This window comes from Nicotiana tomentosiformis, chromosome 6 (assembly GCF_000390325.3).
Source record: "Nicotiana tomentosiformis chromosome 6, ASM39032v3, whole genome shotgun sequence".
Taxonomy (NCBI): Eukaryota; Viridiplantae; Streptophyta; class Magnoliopsida; order Solanales; family Solanaceae; genus Nicotiana; species Nicotiana tomentosiformis.
The window spans coordinates 41,489,497-41,510,352 of NC_090817.1; the positions used below are offsets into that span (position 1 = coordinate 41,489,497).

Below are 20,856 nucleotides of genomic sequence, written 5' to 3' on the forward strand. Positions count from 1 at the left end.
TGCACTGAAAGGCATCGCACCTGCGCCCTAAATTTTTGCAAGAGAAGCACACCATCACCAAACCTGTCAACTATCAACAAAATGATATCCACAACACACCCGAGCCTCTTGGAAACCCGATCATACCAAGAAGTTCAAATACCTAATCCAAACTTATACAAATTCTCAAAACACCATAAATCACATCAAAACCAAGAACTGACAATCAAAATCAATCTCTTAACTTTTGACTTTCTAACTACACCAAACACGTCTGAATCATGCCTAATCATTCTGTATTCCAACCAAACTTTGCACATAAGTTTCAATCCACCAAATGAACTTTTCAAAAATCTCTGACCACCAACCAGATCCTGATAATACCAAAATCAACTCCAGTTCAAACCTATGAACTCTCCAAAAACTTCAAATTGTGAACTTTCAGCAAATAGAACCAAAATATTTTAGGAACCTCCAAATCCAAAATTTGAACATATGCCTAAGTCTAAAATCACCATACGAAGCTATTGGAATCATCCAATCTTGATCCTGAGGTCATTTACTCAAAAATTAAACCTTGGTCAACTCTAACAACTTAAGCTTCAAAAATGAGATTAAGTGTCCCTAATCACTTCCGAACCTTTCCAAAAACCAAACCAACTAACCCACGCAAGTCACAAAACAACAATAAAACATAAGAGAAGCATCAAATAGAGAAATATGGCCCAAATACATAAAACGATCGACCAGTTCGTTACATTCCCCTATTTAAAACAAATATTCATCCTCGAACGGGCCTAGAATGCCAAATTGATTGGGATAACTGCTCCGCATATCATGCTCAATCTCCCAAGTCACCTCCTCAATCGATTGATCTCTCCACTAAACCTTCACTGATGTAATATCTTTTGACCTCAGCTTCCGAATTTGCCGGTCCAAAATGGCCACCGGCTCTTCTTCATAAGACAAATCCTCATCCAACTAAAACGAGTTGAAATCCAACACATGTAACCGATCTTCACGATATTTCTGAAGCATGGAGACATGAAACACTAGATGAACTCTCAACAAGCTGGATGGCTTTGGAGAAGGTGATTTTGGACTTAGGCTCAAACCAACCAACTGGAGAAGAACATCGTATCTTCTATAATCTGTCATACAAAGACATCTGAATACTAGACTGGTAGATGCTGTTGTAGGCAAACTCCACTAACGGTAGAAATTGATCCCACTACCTTTGAAATTATTGACACGAGATCTATACATATCCTACAAGATCAGAATGGTGAATTGAGACTGCCCATCCGTCTGAGGATGAAATGCAGTACTCAACTCCACCTGTGATCCTAACTCTCATTGAACATTTCTCCAAAAGTGCGACATAGACTAATTGCCCCGGTCTAATATGATAGAAACGGGCATACCATGCAAACAGATGATGTCTTTGATGTATATCTGAGCCAACTTCTCTGAGGTGTAGGAAGTCATGACCAGAATGAAATGTGCAGACTTGGTCAGTCTATCCACAATGACCCACACAGTGTGAAATCTCCTCAAAGTTCGTGGCAATACTACCACAAAGTCCATAGTAAAGCGCTCCCACTTCCACTCTGGTATATCTAACTTTCGAAGTAAACCTCCCGGTGTCTTATGCTCATACTTGACATGTTGACAGCTCAAGCACTGTTAAACATGCCCAGTAATGTCCTTCTTCATCCTCTTCCACTAATATTGCTGCTTCAAGTCACAATACATCTTCGTAGCACATAGATGAATAGAATACCGAGAGCTTTGAGACTCACTAAGATTCACTCCCTCGAGCCATATACATTAAGAATACAAATCCGAACTTGAAGTCATAATACACCATCATCACCTATAGTCACCTCCTTAATACCACCTCACAACACTGTGTCCTTAAGGACAAGTAAATGAGGATCATCATACAGGGAAGCCTTGATGCACTCAAATAAGGATGATTGCGCCACAACACAAGCAAGGACTATGCTAGGCTTAAAACTATCCGGCCTCACAAATCTATTGGCCAAAGCCTCAACATCCATAGATAAAGGTCTCTCCACAGCTAGAACAAATGTCGTACTCCCCATACTCTCCACCTTCCTACTCAAGGCATCAACTACCACATTCGCCTTCCCCGGATGATACAAGATATTGATGTCATAATCATTTAACAACTCTAATCACCTTCACTGCCTCTAATTCAAATCCTTTTGCTTGAATATATGCTAAATACACCAAGGATCAGTGCAAACCTCACAAGACACGCCATAAAGTAGTGCCTCCAGATATTGAGCGCGTGCACAATGGATGCTAACTCCAAATCATAAGCCAGATAATTCTTCTCATAGGGCTTCAACTGGCGCGACACATAGGTAATCATCCTACCGACTTGCATCAACACACAATCAAGGCTAACGAGTGAATCATCAAAATAGACAATATACATCCCCGATCCTAAAGTTAATGCCAAACTGGAGTTGTAGTCAAGGCACTCTTGAGCTTATAAAAGCTCTCCTCACACTCATCAGACAACTTGAATGGAGCGCCTTTCTGAGTCAACCTGGTCAATATGGTTGCAATATATAAAAACCCTTCCACAAAGAAATAATAGTAACCAACAAAACCCAAGAAACTCATGATCTTTGTAGTTGTAGAAGGTCTGGGCCATCTGAACCGCCTCAATCTTCTTTAGATCTACCTTGATCCCTTCACTAGACACCCGTACCCAAGAATGTCACCCCATCCAACCAAAAATCACACTTGGAGAACTTAGAATACAACTTGTTCTCCCTCAAAATCTGAAGCATTGTCCTCAAATGGTCCTCGTGCCCCTCTCTACTACGAGAATACACCAGAATATCATCAATGAATACAATGACAAATGAATCCAAATACGGCTGGAACACACTGTTTATCAAATGCATGAGTTAAACCAAAAGACATCACCAATAACTCATAATTCCCAAAACGAGTCTTGAAAGTCATCTTAGGAATGCCCGAAGCTCTAATCTTCAACCAGTGATAACCTGATTTCAAGTCAATCTTCGAGAACACCCTGGCAACCTTAAGTCGATCAAACAAATCATCAATGCGAGGCAATAGGTACATGTTCTTGATAGTACCTTGTTTAACTGGCTGTAATAAATACACATCCTCATAGAACTATCTTTCTTCTTTGCAAAAAACACCAGCGCACCCCAGGATTAAACACTCGGGCTGATGAACCCCTTATCCAACAACTTTTGCAACTGCTCTTTCAACTCTTTCAACTAAGCTAGAGCCATGCGATGGTAAAATAGATATGGGCTGAGTGCTCGGTATCAAATCAATACAAAAATTAATATCCCAATCGGGTGGCATGCCCGATAGATCTGCAGGAAACACCTGAAAACTACCTTACTACTAGAACTGACTCTACAGTAAGAGTATCATTACTAACATTTCTGACAAAGGCTAGATACGTGAAACACTCCTTCTCAACCATCCGTTGAGTCTTCATAAATGAAACCACTCTACTGGGGTAGGACTAAGAGAATCCCTCCATCCTAACTTTGGCAACCATGGCATAGTTAAGGTCACGGTCTTAGCGTGACAATCTTGAAAAGCATGGTACTGAGATAACCAATCCATACACAAAATCACCTCGAAATCAACCATATGAAGCAGTAGAAGATCAACCCTAGTCTCATAACCCCTAATAGTAACCAAAGAAGACCAACATATGTGGTCCACCATAATAGAATCACCAACGAGCATAGACCCACGAACATGACTATTAAGAGAACCATGAGACATATCCAAATAAGGAGGAAAATATGATGAAACATAATAATAAGTAGATCCGAAATCAAACAATATAAAAGCATATCTATGACAAATCGAGACCATACATGTGATCACAACATCTGAAGCCACCGCCTTAGGCCTACTCGAAAAAGCATAACAACGATCCTGATCACTACTGGTCGAAACTCCACCAGCTTGACCTCCCCCTCGAGGGCGACATCTCACTTCTTGGCCTCTCTCTATAGATGGTTGGGTAGGGGTGATGCAACAACACAGGAACCACTGACTAAAAACTCTGATAAGTTGCGCATCTACTATGTCTGGGGCAATATTTACTCACATGGCCAAACTCTCCACACTCATAACAACCCCTGGATGGATGAGGCTAATGGGACTGATAATGCCCCTGATGACTTGAATACCCACTGCAAGAACCATGAACAGATATAGTATGGTACGAGCTCACTAGGAGAGACCTGAAGGATAATGGAACTGGAGTGTTGAATGATGATTGTGCCACTGCACCGTAGGCTCCATGCTATGTGAAATGAGCTGGCCTACCCTGATGGCCTCTACTGAACTACCTCTACCTTTAGATGAGGTACCACCAAAAGCATCGGAATGATGAGGCCTCTTGTCCCTCATCATGACCTCTCTCCCCTAACTGCAAACAATGCTCGATCCTCCAAGATATCTCTACTTCCTGATAAAAGGTGGTCCACATCTCTGACTCTCGAGTCATAGTAACCCTAATGCCATAGGTCAAGCCCTCAATAAAGTGCCTTACCTTCTCTTCATCACGAGACGACTCAATAAATCTATCCTCATACTCAGGCACTAACATACGATTCTGCTGAAGATGCTCAAACTGGGCCCTAAACTCATCCCTCCTGGTGAGTGAAATGTGTCTCTAAAGAAATAGATGCAACAACTGAGTCCAAGTAAGAGGAGATGATCCTACTGGCCTGCCCAGCTTATAGGTCTACCACCATCTCCTAGTCGCTCCCCTCAGCTGAAAGGTAGTGAAGTCCACTCCATTGGACTCTTCTAGGACCAAATTGCGAAGCATCTGATGGCATCGATCAAGGAAATCCTGGTCATCCTCTAAAGCATCACCATCAAACTGAGGAGGATGTAACTTTCAAAACCTCCCAAGCCTCTTCTACTCCTTACTAGACATAGCAGGCTCAAATACGGGTCTAGCTGCTGCCATATGCTACTCCGGAGTAGAGTAATAAGGGTTTGTGCTCCCCCTCCAGCCTTTGATATGGATGGGGCCTTTAGAACCACTCCAGCCTGTGTCAATGCATCAATGAAGCTGACCATCTTAGCCACGGCCTCCTGAAATACTGGTGTTGCCACGAAACCTTATGGATGTTAGGTGTGCACTGGAACCTCATTATGCGCATCTACACCTAGTCCTCCACCTAATCCACAGGAGGGTCTAATATAACTGCCCTGACGTGACCACGGGCTCCAGTGGATGCTCCACCTCTAGCTGTGACAGTTGGGCCCCTAGATGGAGCCTTGAACCTACCTCGGGCCCTACCTCTCCTGGCTTCTGCCAGTGGTGCTGCCTCCCCAGTATCTATCACCATTTGTGAGAGAATAGAGAGAAATATATAAACTCAAGTCAATAATCAATGCACGATAAGGAATCAAAGAAAGGAAGATTTCCTAAATCCCTATAGCCTCTCGTCGATAGATACTGACGTCTCTGTACTGATCCACAAGACTCCACTAGGCTTGATTGTGATTTGTAAGACCCTTAGAACATAGAGCTCTGATACCAACTTGTCACCCGCAATCCCACCAAAGGTTGTGATGGCGTCTAACTCGCTCGCTAGGCAATCCAACACAATAACAATCATAATTCCAAAGCAGATTAAACAAATCATTAAGAAAATACATAGTATGATATGAAATAGAGATAATCTCAAACTGGTAACATTGATAAAATATCTTAGACTGGGTCTAAACATGATCACAATTGTCGACATAGCCTAAAACATAGATGTCACAACCATCACAAGCATATAACAAGAGTAAGAGTGTATAAACTGGGTAACAAATGTATGTCTAATAGGAAATAGATATATTGAAAGTATAAGTAGGGATGGGGACTCTATGTGATGTGGATCGGGAAAATAGGACGGCTCGCCATGAAGTCTTCTCTAGATCCTCTACTTAGCAAGATGAACACCACCAGAACCAACTTCAGAACCTGCAAAAATTATGCAGAAATGTAGTATGAGTGCAAAAGCCTCAAAAAGGTAGAGACGAGGGGTCGATGTCGACACTCACTATCAATCCAAAAAATCAGGTGAAATCATAGTAAAATAAAGAGTAAAGCATGGTATTATCAGATGAGTACAAACGCTCAAGAAATACAGTTCATACAAAATTTAAGGCATGCTTTACAAATGAAGATGTCAAATAAGATATCAACACCTCACTTTCTCACCTCGAGACACGATACATGTCGACAACACTTATGCCAATTCACTGCATGAGTCTAAACAAATACATATATATGCATTCTCATGATTCCTTTCTCAATATCTCATAACACAAATCCATGTACTTGACACTGGTCACATGTCCAACAAGCACCAAAAGAATAACAGATGCCTACTCTCATAGGACCCAAGGTAACATGGGCAATCACATGACTCTAGAGGGATGAATCCATATCCAAGATTCGATCATTTTACATTAATGATCAATAACCCATAATCAATATCCTCTCAAAGGTGTCTCTGGTGCCAAAATTATCAACTTTCGTCAATAACCAACTCTCCACTCATGCATATGTGTATAAAGAGACATATAATAAGAAAGCACTGGACAATAACCTTAAGAATGCGGATAAAAGATCATATGGCTACAAGATGGCTATGGCTTATCATGTAAATTAATTTGTCATAACAGCTCATTAACTATTTAATCATGCTCGGTCTAATCATATCATTTAACGAGAATCAATTAAGCCATATAACCACCAAATAGTGGAGTAAATAAGACAAGTGTATGACTACGGATTAATATAGAGTCTAATATGGAAAAACAAATCATTTATGCTCAAATCCACAAGTCATAACCTTAAGCTTGCTCCTAAACATATTTATAAATAATCACGTATACATAGAATCAATCAAGACATGGATAAAAACTTCACATAATCCAAACAAGGCATAATTCAAGTCAACACTACCGGACATGGTCAAAGCCTAGATACACATATACGCTCGACACCTAGCTATATGTGGCTCCTAAATCGAGCAAAAAATAGAAAATAGGTTACCTATGGGGAGAATTCCCTCTTACAATGATAGACAAGAAACATACCTCCAGCAGGTAATAGCTTCAACACTCTAAAATAGACTTCCTTCTCAAATCAATCTCCAAACGACTCGAATCTAGTAAAAAACAACTAAATAACATCAAACAAAGCTAATATGAATCAATTCCAAATAATAAAGTTCCAATCTTTAATAAAATCCCCAAAATAATTAAAAGATAGTTCGGGCCCACATGGTCAAAACCCAAGTCAAGTGGTAGATTCTGACTACCCATAACCCTACGAGTCTAAATGTATGATTAGATTCCAAAACCCAAGTCTGAATCGACCCTGAAAGTTCATCCTCTTAAGTTGTAGACAAAACCCTCAAATTTTCTCTTTAAAGATCATGATTAAAGTGTATAAATCCATGAGGATTGAAGATATATAGTCAAATCCAAGTAAATATTAGTTACCCACAAAGTAGTAATAAAGATCTCCTAAATAGTCACCTCTTACCGAGCTCCAAAACTCAAAATAATAAAAATAAATGAGCTAAAATTTGATTTAAACATTCCTGTCAGGCATCCTCGCACCTGCGCATACTTCCCCGTAAGTGCGACCTCCACTTCTGCGGAAACCCCTTGCATCTGCGAGCTTCCTAAGGCTTCCAACCCTCACACCTGCGGTGCACCTGTCGATTATATGGTCTCGCAGGTGCGACCTGTCTTTGCTCCTACGACATCACATCTACAATGATCCTAGTCGCATATGTGGCCACTGCAAGCCCTTCAACCCTTTGCATATGTGCCAAAAGTCCTTACAGGTGTGTAAGGCCCCGTAAAGGTTTGCCAAGGAATTCTAGTTGTGTGGTGCCAAAGTCGCGTAATGAGTAGGAATTCTAGTTTTATAGTACGGACACTTAGGGTTGAAGAATGCATCGAGGTGTTGGTGGAAAGGTTTTGCTGAAGGCCAGTTATGCGGTCAGATTCACGACCGCAGATCCATTATTCGGTCTGCATACCCGTCGCAGAGTTGAGTAGAAAAAAGGTTGAATTTTGAAGGTCATTTTGCGGCCCATTTTGCGGTCGCATATCCATTTCGCGATTCGCATATCCATTGCAGATTTTGTATGAAGAATTTAGTTGGGTGAATATGCGGTCCATTTTGCGGCCTCATACGTGGTCTACAGACCGCAGACCTGTCCAGACCATCCCAGTTTTGGGCATCACTTTCGCGGTCCATTTTGCAGACCGCATATTTGTTTTGCGGTCAATTCTGCGACCGCAGACCTGAGTTAGAAGGGTCTATTTTCCCAGTTTTATAACCCGACCCCATTTTGATAAATAGCCTTTGGGACTTATTTTAGGGCGATTATTTTATGATTTTAGAGAGAGGTAAGAGCATTTTAGAAAGAGAAGAAGGAAGTCTAGCATTCTAGTCATATATTCTTGCACCAATCTTCAAGAATCAAGAATCCACTCACTACACCACCATCTATCTGGGTATGTTCTTGTCCAACATCATCCATGCAAATTGTTTAGGGTTTAAGTAGTTTGTGGAGTTGGGGATACGCTATGCATGTGCCATTAGGTGGTAAAATTTGAGGTTGTTGAACTATTTTGGGTAGTTCTTGTTGAAATTGGTTGAGGGAGAAAGGAATTACCATTGTATAACTTTGTAGTCAATATTGCATACTAGGTGTTTGACAAAATTTCTAAGAGAGTTACACCATGAGAATCCTTCTAATTATTATCCGATTTTTGCTATCTTCCAATAGATTGTTATTTCTAGAAGTGTTGGGATATTGTAGTTATTTAAGGAAATCTCTAACAAGGTATGTTGGCTAAACTCATCTTTTATAATTGAACCTCACAATGTCCTTGTAAGTCCCGTGTTTCTCATTATAAATTGATTATTCCAAATATGCCTTGTGTCAAGAGATATATGTGCTCAATTTGTATTCCAAATATACTTGTTATGTTGAGTTACTATTTGAGAAGATGATTAAGTGTGGGTTGTGTGTTAATATGTTATGATTTGAAAACGTGATACTAATGAAAACTAGCATGTCGAATTGTGTAAGAAATCACATGTGCATAAGACCCTTAATTTGGTTAGTTGCTCAAATGTGTATTTAAAGTCTTGAGTAGAAATGTCTTGTTGTTGATAATCTATAAGGATGCTTGAAAGTGAAAGAAATGGGTTGGAGATATAAAGTGTGGCCAACGTTCCAAGAATTAAAGTTATACTTCTGGACAATGGTGCCGAGAAAGTGAAATGATGTGAGATAGGTTATGAAATAGACCTTGATTCAACTGTTCCAAATTGACTTCGAAAATAGATGTGCCTAAAAGCTTATGTACTCAAGTATTTCCCAAATATGGCTGTCTTAATTAATGCTATGCTTTATAAGTATTTCCAAAGTGTTTTGAGCTCTTATATATTCATGAGTTGAAATTATGTATTGCCCTTTTTGGAACAAAGCATTTCAAGAATGAATGATGTGTTAAAGATTTTCTATTATGACTTAATTATGTTACACCCCCTTCTTGGGAAGAAAACCTTATATGAAATCAATGTAATCAAACACTTATTTCTCATATGATGAAACCTTATGAACCTACTCTTGCTAAGGCCAAACGTACCAAATGGTTGATTGGAAGAGAACCCCTTGTACAAACTATTATCGTTTTGGGAATCTAGAGTTCTGGTATTGTGATTACACCTCCACCCGCATACATTGAGGTGAGGCGGCAGGGCCGCTTTGTGTAGAGATTGTGGTATTGCGATACACCTTCACCCGTATATACTGGGGTGAGGTGGCAGGGCCGCTTTGTATAGGGATTGTAGTATTCTGATACACCTCCACCAGCATACATTGGGGTGAGGCGGCAGGAGGGTATCGTGATTGCACATCCACCCGTATACAATATGGTGAGGCGGCAGGGCCTCTTTGTGTAAAGCTAGTTGTAGAGGATCCCCGACTTACGAATTTATAAATGTTATTGAAAGATCTTAATAAATTTGCTATGGCTTTAACGGCTAACTAAGCCTTTTATTGTTACCATGATCCATCATATTCATGTTGTATTTCTAAGTCCTTGAATAGGTGTTTTGGTTTTCATACTAGTACTATTCCATATGTACTAACATCCTTTTTGTCAGGGACGCTTTATCTTCAATGGATGCAAGTGGTTCGTCAGCGGGCGGTGTTGATCCTCGTTAGAAGTTACTCTCCATTTAGCCAATTTTGGTAAGCCCTACTCTGTTCCGGGCTTCATGACATTTGACATTGTACTTTATGTTTTGAGGTATAGCCGGGGCCTTGTTTCCGACACTTCCATACTACTCTTCTTTTCTACTTAGAGGCTCCGTAAACAGTTTGTGGGTGGTGTATGATGTTGGGAATTAAACTAGTAAGTGTTGGCATTTGGGCAAACATGTTTTTCATCATATCTATAAACTTGTAATATTTTGGAAATCATAAATGAATATCCTTTAGTAATGGAAAAAGATTGTGGAAACACTAGACTCTTCTCATGTCTATCACTTGTATTGGTTCTTATATTCTTAATGAGCAAGGTTGGGTAGAAGGCATCTAACAGGCTTGCTTAACCAGGGTATCTCGATTAAGTGTCGGTCGCGCTCCCCGAGGTTGGGGCATGACAAACTTAGTATCAGAGCCTAAATTGTTAAAGTGTCCTTAGGATATCTCGGAGCCGTGTCTGGTAGTGTCCTTCTTATCGGTGTGTTGTCGACCATATCTATAATGAGGAGGCTACTTGGACATTTAGAAATTTCACCATTCTTTTATACTCCAGATCGTGCGATAGAGCTCAAGATAGGAAGCTAATTTCCTCGTCATGTCTCATTTTGCAGATGAGTAATCCACGAGTTCAAAGCAGCAATGAGAGAAATGACCCCACCATTGAATTTGGGGGAGATTACACGAGAGTTTGTTAGGAGAATGTGTCAAGCCGTGGAGGGATTAGAAGAACTTGTTGCTAAGGGAAGTGTCCTTGTTCCTATCAATGTCACCGCACCACCGGATCATGTGGTGAGAGCACCTAAGAAACGAAAGAGGGTTGTTAGTACTAATGAACCAGATTGTTTGATTTGCAAGAAGCGTCACTTGGCAAAATGTTGGATGACTCTTCAAATATGCTATGGTTATGGAAAGAAGGGGCACAAGAAGAACAAATTCCCTAGGTTGGGTGCACCTAGCCCGGTTTGCCCGATATGCGGGCGAGAACATTTGGCGTTGTGTTGTAAGTTTGATCACTAACGTGTTAAGGGTGGTAGATTTGGGCAATTGCAAAGGCTTGCACAGCAAGCCGGCACAGAGATTGTTACTCCCGCCATGAAGGCCTGGAGGAAGGATAAAAGGGGATGCCTATGATGTATGCAAAAAAGGGTAAATATCATGTCAGTGGGTCGAGTCAGTTTAGTGGACCTCATCCTCGTTGCGTGAAGTGTAGGAGATGTAATTCGGGGGTATGTCACTATGGTACAAATGTATGTTACAGATGTGGAGTCAGGGGGGCATCAGTTAAGGCATTGCCCCGTCAATCTAAAGTTACCAAGTAAGTCACTCCTTAGTACATCATTCTGAACACCTCATACTTTTCCTTATTATATATATATATGTGTATATTGAGAGCCTGCATAAACACGGTCTTAACAAGAATCTGATTCACAAAACATTGCAAGTATCCACTCTTTGAACGAAACACATTATTCGTGAAGCCTCTTTATCACCATTATCTTACTTACAACCTCTTGAGGAATTGAGTTCTATAATGATTTCCTTGAGATGAGCCATAGACATAGGCTAATACTTCCCACTTGCTTCCCTAAATTCTCAACAAGGGACTATACCTGATGAATTTTTTATATAGCCTTCTGATTCAAATGGATAACATTTGATCACTTGTGCTTATGCATGCACTACCACAATGTTTACCTACATAGAGTGTTCAGGATTTGACAACTGATTGTATGTGTTATGAGTAGGGTCACTGTGGACTCTTGGAAAGATATTTACCTATTTTATAAAGTTTTGATTCATCTTGGAGGCTTATTGGTAGGCCTAATGAGAACGTATATTCTACACTTGATTGGGTTTGCATACCTAGTGCAGTATTTACTATGGGTGTGTCATTGGGTAGAATTGATTTTATTCAAGACCGACCAATTTCATGTATTAATCTCTGGTGTACGATGGGTTGTGAGACTACTTGAGTATTCACATGCATGTTATGGCTCTGTTCAGGCCTTGTGGTGTTATATGAGCGAGATGGCTCTTGAAATGTTGATTTTCTTATTACACATTAGTCGTGCCTGCATTTTTCTCCGTAGTGCATTATGTTATCCGTCTCCCCATTGTCATGTTTTTTCACTTTACGTGATTGTTGTTGTTTCACATGTGTTTGTTGAGTATGAGAATTATGCCTCGATCGGTATTCTCATGTGGATTGATATGTTCGGATCAGGTTGCACACCGCAACGGATTTATGTTGGATACGATTCCTTGTTTATTTCATGTGTTTTGTTTCCCTTTCTAGTATGAGTTTACAACATTATGCTTTTGTTGTTGTATCTATTAAACTTGTTGGATAACCCTTCTATTTGGTTCTCATTCTATTATTAGTCATATTAGAGTTGTTGCTTATTTGAGGCATGAATAGCGCCGTATAAGGCTCTAAGTAGCATTTGATGTAGCCTATCAGTCGAGTAGCTTCTACTGGGTGATACACAGTTATTGGACCCAAAATTAATATAATCAGATTTGGATAAGGTATGTTTGGAAAAAGAATGTCATTAGTCAGCTCATAATTTGGCAATATTTCTTGTCGGGCAAGAGAACTCTGTAACTTGTTGGTTTGATGGATGTTTATGAGTTTCAACACGTTTAATTCATCATTGTAGTGTTGTGAAGGTTTGGAACAAGGTTTTGTTTGATATGGTGTATGTCACCGGTCTGGGCATGGTAGTGAGCAGTTATTGCAGGCAGAAAACATGGATATCGGCATATGAGTTATGGGGTACATTGTGTGGTTACATTTTGGAGTTAATTTTTTTCTTGAGGCAGTCTGTAGGGGTGTCACGACCCACTCCATGTCAGGCCGTGATGGTGTCCAGCACCGTTGCTGGACAAGCTAACAGTTAACAACTTAATGATTTCCCATTTTTGTTTATTAAGTAATTCCAACATTTCGCTTTACGTACATTTAAAGCATTTGATAAATAAAGGATTTTTAAGGCAAACAAACGGAAACATCTAAAAGCAGTTATAACTATTGAATTACAACCCAAAAATCAAAGTCTACTAATACGTGCCAAGATCTAGTGTTACAAGTGTGTGGGCAACTAGTAGAATATACAAAAGGTGACTATCCTACTGTCTGAAGCAGAATAGACAGATATAAACAAAAGAGAAACTCTGGCATGTTGTTTCCACATGTTAATCTACCCATAATCTAAGTATTAAACTCATAATAGGTAGAAATTATTAACCTCCAAAAGCTAGGTGGGAATCCCTCTCAAGAAGCTCCAATAATCGCCCAAAGAGTAAGAAAATGAGTGAAAATGGCTTAAGTCTCGTATTAAGTGAACCTCACTGCCTCTGTGATTTTCGCACCTGCGGTGCATTGGCCGTACCCGCATATTCCCTTCTGCGGAATTGGCTGGGCCGACTGGGGCAGCATCTGCGGAAGGGCTCTCGCTTCTGCGTAGAAAGAGCCGCATCTGCGGAACCTAGCTGGCCATCTTTGGATCGCATCTACAGGGGCTTGGCTCGCGCCTGCGAGCTCGCACCTGCGGCTGGCCAACCGCAGGTGCGGTTATGACAGATCTGGTGCACTCAGCTGTAGTTCCAAATTCTCAACTTATTCTGAGCCTCATCTGATTGGCACTCGGGACCACGCCCAAACATACCAACAAGTTTGGAATCATAAAACGGACTTGCTCGAACTCACGGAACGCCCGAAACAACATTAAAACTAAGAATCACACCCTAAAACCAATTGAATCAAACTTAAGAACTTCAAGTTCTTCAATTTACTTCCAATGCGCCGAAACGTACTTATACTACTCGGAATGACACCAAATTTTGCATGCAAGTCTTAAATGACACTACGGAACTATTCTCGGTCTAGGAATTCCGTTTGGACCTCGATAACACCAAAACCCTCTCCAAACCAAATTTAAAGAACTTCAAAGTTCTTCAAGAACCAACTTTCACTACTGGGCGCCAAAATGCTCTCGGGTTATCCAAAACCCGATCCGAACATGCGCCCAAGTCTGAAATCATCATACGAACCTATTGGAACCGTCAAATCCCAATTTTGAGGTCGTTTATTCAAAATGTTGACCAAAGTCAAACTTGGCCTTTTAAGCCAACCTTAAGGAACCAAGTGTTCGATTTCAATCCAAACTCTTCCCAAATCCCGAACCAACCATCACTGCAAGTCATAAATTAGTAAAAGCAAGTACAGGAAGTCTTAGCTAGGGGAACAGGGTTCTAGAAAGCAACACGACCGGTCGGGTCATTACATTCTCCACCTCTTAAACAAACGTTTGTCCTTGAACTAGTTTAGATTCATACCTGAAGTGCTGAATAAGTGTGGATATCTGCTCCGCATGTCCTCCTCGGACTCCCAGGTCGCCTCCTCGACTGGTTGGCCCCTCCACTAAACCTTTACTGCGGAAATCCTCTTGGATCTCAACTAGCGATCCTGTCTAGTAACAATGGCAACTGGCTCCTCCTCATAACCCAAGCTCTCATCTAGCTGAATAGTGCTGAAGTCTAACACATGTGACAGGTTGTCATGATATCTCCGGATCATAGACACGTGAAAAACTGGATGAAGCCCTAATAGGCTGGGAGGTAAAGCAAGCTCAAAAGCAACCTCCCCAACTCGCATCAGCACCTCAAATGATCCTATAAACCTTGGGCTCAACTTCCCCTTCTTTCAGAATCTCATAATACCCTTCATCGGCGAGACTTTCAAGAGAACCTTCTTGCCTACCATAAATGATACATCACGCGCCTTCTGATCCGCGTAACTCTTCTGTCTGGATTGTGCTGTGCGAAGTCGCTCCTGAATCAACTTTACCTTTTCCAAGGCATCCTTCACCAGATCAGTACCATATAACCTAGCCTCACCGGACTCAAACCACCCAATGGGAGAACGACATCGCCAACCATATAAAGCCTCAAAAGTGGGGCCATCTCGATGCTAGACTGATAATTGTTGTTGTAAGAAAACTCAGCCAAAGGCAAAAACTGATCCCACTGTCCCCCAAAGTCAATCACACATGCTCTGAGCATGTCCTCCAATATGTGAACTATCTGCTCCGATTGCCCATCGGTCTGTAGATGAAATGTTGTGCTGAGCTTTACACGGATCCCCAACTCATTCTGTATGGCTCTCCAAAAATGTGAAGTGAACTGAGGGCCTCTATATGATATGATGGAAACAGGCACATCGTGCAACCGAACTATCTCCCTAATATAAATCTTGGCCAATTTCTCTTATGTATATGTAGTCACAACCGGAATGAAGTGTGCCGACTTGGTCAATCTATCGACAATGATCCAAACTGCATCAAACTTTCGCAAGGTGCATGGAAATCCAACTACGAAGTCCATAGTGATGCGCTCCCATTTCCACTCAGGTATAGTCATCTGCTGAAGTAGGCCATCTGGCCTTTGGTGCTCTTACTTGACCTGCTGGCAATTTAGACACTTAGCTACATACTCCACTATGTCTTTCTTTATCCGCCGCCACCAATAATGTTGTCTCAGGTCACGATACATCTTCGTAGCACCTGGATGAATAGAATACCGTGAACTGTGTGCCTCCTCTAGGATCCTCTCCCTCAATCCATCGACATTAGGAACACATAGACGACCCTGGAGTCACAGATCACCATCCTCGCCCATAGAAACTTCTTTGGCACTACCCTGTAGTACCGTATCCCTGAGGATTGCCAAGTGCGGATCAACAAACTATCGAGCCTTGACCTACTCCAATAGTGAATACTGGGCAACAACACATGCAAGAACTCGGATGGGCTTTGAAATATCCAACCTCACAGTCTATTAGCCAAGGACTGAATGTCTAAAGCTAGTGGTCTCTCCTCCGCTAAAATGAATGTCAAGCTACCCATACTCACTGCCTTTCTGCTCAAGGCATCTGCGACTATATTCGCCTTACCCGGATGATAAAGAATAGTGATATCATAGTCCTTCAGTAACTCAAGCCATCTGCGCTGCCTCAGATTGAGATCCATTTGCTTGAACAAGTGCTGCAAGTTGCGGTGATCAGTATAAACCACACATGACACCCCATACAGATAATGCCTCTATATCATAAGAGCATGAATAATCGTGGCTAACTCTAGATTGTGCACAGGGTAATTCTTCTCATGAATCTTCAGCTGACGCGAAGCATATGCAATAACTAGCCCCTCCTGTATCAATACACAACCCAAGCCAATGCGTGAAGCATCGCAATATACCGTATACATCCCCGAGCCGGAAGGCAACACTAGAACCAGTGTTGTAGTCAAAGCTATCTTGAGCTTCTGGTAGCTCGCCTCACAATCATCGGACCAACGGAACGGAGCACCCTTTTGGGTCAATCTAGTCAGAGGTGCTGCAATAGATGAGAAACACTGCACAAACCGGCGATAATAACCTGCCAACCCCAAGAAACTCCTGATCTTGGTCGCCGAAGTGGGACGAGGCCAACTCTGAACTGCCTCAATCTTCCTGGTATCTACCTTAGTACCTTCTCCTGATACAATATGCCCCAAGAATGCCACAGACTTTAGCCAAAACTCACACTTGGAGAACTTAGCATATATCTTCTGTTCTCGCAAGGTCTGAAGTACCACTCTCAAATGCAGCTCGTGCTCCCCAGGCTACGTGAGTAAATCAAGATGTCACCAATGAAGACAATAATGAAGGAATTAATATAAGTCCTGAACACCCAGCTCATCAAAACCATAAACACCACTGGGGCATTAGTCAAGCCGAAGGACATTACTAGAAACTCATAATGACCATGTCATGTACGAAATGCAGTCTTCGGAACATCTGAGTCCCGAATCTTCAACAGATGGTACCCCAATCTCAAGTCGATCTTAGAAAATACCCTAGCACCCTGCAACTGGTCAAACAAATCATCGATACATGACAATGGTACTTGTTCTTGATGGTAACCTTGTTCAACTGGCGGTAATCAATGCACATCCGAATAGACCCATCTTTTTTCTTCCCAAATAACACTGATGCACCCCAAGGTGATACACTTTGTCTGACAAACCCCTTTGCTAATAACTCCTCAATCTGCTCCTTCATCTCCTTCAACTCTTTCGGAGCCATACGGTACGGTGGGATAGATATAGGCTGGGTACCTGGAGCCAAAGCAATACAAAAATCAATATCACGATCTGGCGGCATGCCTGGAAGGTCAGAAGGAAACATATCGGCGAACTCCTGGACTACTAGCACTGAATCAATCATCGGAGACTCTGCGGTGGTGTCCCGAACATAAGCTAGATAAGCCAAACAACCCTTCTCGACCATATGTCGAGCCTTCATAAAAGAGATGACCCGACTAGCTATACTAACCGAGGAACCCTTCCACTTCAATCTCGGTAATTCTGGCATCGCTAAGGTAATAGTCTTGGCATGATAATCAAGGATGGTGTGGTATGGAGATAACCAGTCCATGCCTAGGATGACCTCAAAGTTGATCATATCAAGTAGCAGAAGGTCCGCCCTAGTCTGGTAACCACAGAATATGACCACACAAGACCGGTAGATCCGATCCACAACCACAAAATCACCCTCAGGAGTGACACATAAATAAGAGTACCCAAGGACTCACAAGAAATATCCAGAAAACGAGCAAATAGAGATGACACATATGAATAGGTAGACCCTGGATCAAATAATACTGAATAATCCCTACTGCATACCGAAATAAAATTTGTGATCATGACATCTGAGGCCAATGCATTTGGTCTGGCTGGAAAAGCATAGAATTCAGCTGGAGCGTCGGCGGGCTGGTCTCCGCCTGACTGAACAGTAGCTGATTGGCCTCCCCCTGCCTGTCCTCCACCTCTGGGTGTTTGGACAACCGGTGCTATAATCATGGACTGCTGACCCTACTGCACTGCCTTACCCCGAAGCCTGGGGCAGAATCTCCTCATGTGACCGAGATCTCTGCACTCAAAATAGCCCCTCGGTGCGGCGATCTACTGCCCTGATGTCTGATCCTGATGGCCTGTAGATCCACTGGAAGAAGCCCGAATAGCCGGTGGGCTGTATGAACTCTCTTGCATGGCACTAATATAGGAGCTGGAAGAACCCTGGTGACCTAAGTACCCACTGGAACAACCCTGAGGGGCTGGTGGGCAGTAAGAACTCTCTGGTGTGGCACGGAAATGGTGATGAATGTGGGGGCCTGCTAGGCTGACCCCTCCCAAACTGACCTCTGTCCCTAGCCGGGGCACCTCTAAACTCTCCAGAGAAATGGGCCCTTTTTTCCTGCTGCATCTGCTCTCTCCCTCTTTGACGGTAGCCCTCAATCCTCTGAGCAATCTCCACTACCAGCTAATAAGAAGTCCCCATCTCAACCTCTCGGGCCATATTGGCCATAATACTGAAGTGCAGCCAACCTCCATACTCTCTCTACGTCTGTAGGAAGTATCATAAGTGCATGGCGAGACAACTCAGAAAACCTTGCCTCATAGTCAGTCACTGACATCTGACCCTGCTCAAGCTGCTCAAACTGATACCGCAACTCTTCCCTCTGCAAGGGTGGAATATACCTATCCAGGAAAAGCTGTGTGAACTGGCTCCAAGTCATGGGAGGAGAACCCGCTGGTCTGCCAAAAAGATAAGACTGATACCATCTACGGGCCCTGCCCTCCAGCTGGAAAGTAGTGAAGTTAAACCCATGGGACTCCAGTATCCTCATGTTGTGCAGTCTGTCCCTGCACCTATCAATGAAATCCTGGGCATCCTCATGACGCTCGCCTCCGAAGACAGGAGGGTGTAACCTAGTCCATCTGTCCAATAACTTCTGCGGATCGCCGTCCGCAGCCAGTCTAGGCTCAGGTGCAGCAGCCGCAACTGGATGGGCTCCGCCCACGGGTAGTGCACCCGGAGTCTGATATACCATAGCTGCATGCCTGGGAGCCTAAGCAGTAGGAGTTTGTGCTCCCCCTCCTGCCTGAGATATAGCTGGGTCCGCTGGGTCTGATATACCATCCTGAGTCATGGTGTCCATGAACCGCATCATACGGCCCATAACCTCCTGAAAGCCCGGTGCTGTTATGAAATCTACCATGGCTGGCTGTGCGGCAGACACCTCGCCCAGCTCCTCAATAATGGGATCCTCTACTGGATCCGCTGGTGGTGCTACGGGGGCAGCTCTAGGATTCCCGCGTCCCCTACCTTGGGCTAGTTCCCTCCCCCAACCTCTGTCTCGGTCTCTAGTAACGGGGGAGCAGCTCCTCCCAGGTCTGGAACGTCCGCCGTACGCGTTCTCACCATCTGTGAGAGAATAGAAGAAAGAAACTTAGTGTACCATCAATTGCACGATAGGAGATGAATAAAGAGTAGTTTCCTAACATCCTATAGCGTCTCTAAGATAAGTATGGACGTCTCCGCACCGATCCGTAAGACTCTATTAGATCTGCCCATAACTTGTGAGACCTACGTGAACCTAGAGCTCTGATAGCATGTTGTCATGACCCACTCCATGTCAGGCCGTGATGGCATCCAGCACCGTTGCTGGACAAGCCAACAGTGAACAACTTAGTGACTTCCCATTTTTGTTTATTAAGCAATTCCAACATTTAGCTTTACTTACATTTAAAGCATTTGATAAATAAAGGATTTTTAAGGCAAACAACCGGAAACATCTAAAAGCCGTTATAACTATTGAATTATAACCCAAAAATCAAAGTCTACTAATATGTGCCAAGATCTAGTGTCACAAGTGTGTGAGTAACTAGTAGAATATACAAAAGATGACTATCCTACTGTCTTAAATAGAATAGACAGATATTAACAAAAGAGAAACTCCGACATGCTGTTGAACGGCTCAGAAGGGGGCAGCTCATTGTGAAGTCTCGGTCCAAGATCAGGTATGAGCGCTGGGCGGGTAACTAGATGCACCAGCCTCAGATCCTGTACAATTAAGTACAGAAATATAGTATGAGCACATAAGCAATATGTACCCAGTAAGTATCCCGTCTAACCTCGAAAGGGTAGTGACGAGGGGTCGACTTGACACTTACTAGGGCCAATAATAATATAATTAAAGTGTTACGCTAAGTATAGATATCATGAATAATACTGACAGTTCAATGACAGGAAGAGATAAGTACTTCTTTCATAAATTTAAAATTTCAATTTCGGTCATATCATTTAACCACTCACATTTCAAGGCATTTAAGTAGTATAAATTACGGAGAGTTCCAAATAATTAACATGTGCAATTATGCCAAGGTCGTACGGCCCGATCCAACCAAAATATTTAAATTGTGCACTAGCCGAGGGTCGAACGGCATGAACCATAGATGCATCTATTCACTACCGAGGCGCTCGGCCTGATCCACAAATAACAATTATTTTCAAGAAAACACAAGTTTCTCATTTACAGTCAAGTATCTCTTACAAACCTTCAAGTAAGTGAATTTAACCTTATACAATTCTTTTATCCATTTCTATTATGACTAAGTGATTATATTAGCAAGTAAGG

The 20,856-nt window shown here is 42.2% G+C and overlaps 1 protein-coding gene across 1 annotated transcript; it reads right to left on the bottom strand.

Annotated features, from left to right (window-relative positions):
• Positions 1-18,717: 18,717 nt before the first annotated feature.
• Positions 18,718-19,269, bottom strand: LOC138893861 (uncharacterized). The gene has a single exon (XM_070178527.1). The coding sequence runs from the start codon at positions 19,267-19,269 to the stop codon at positions 18,718-18,720; it is 552 nt and encodes a 183-aa protein (XP_070034628.1).
• Between the last annotated feature and the right edge of the window lie 1,587 nt (positions 19,270-20,856).

Excerpts from the sequence above, each read along its gene's own strand:
- LOC138893861 (XM_070178527.1), bottom strand. The coding sequence starts at position 19,269 with ATGGTATATCAGACTCCGGGTGCACTACCCGTGGGCGGAGCCCATCCA.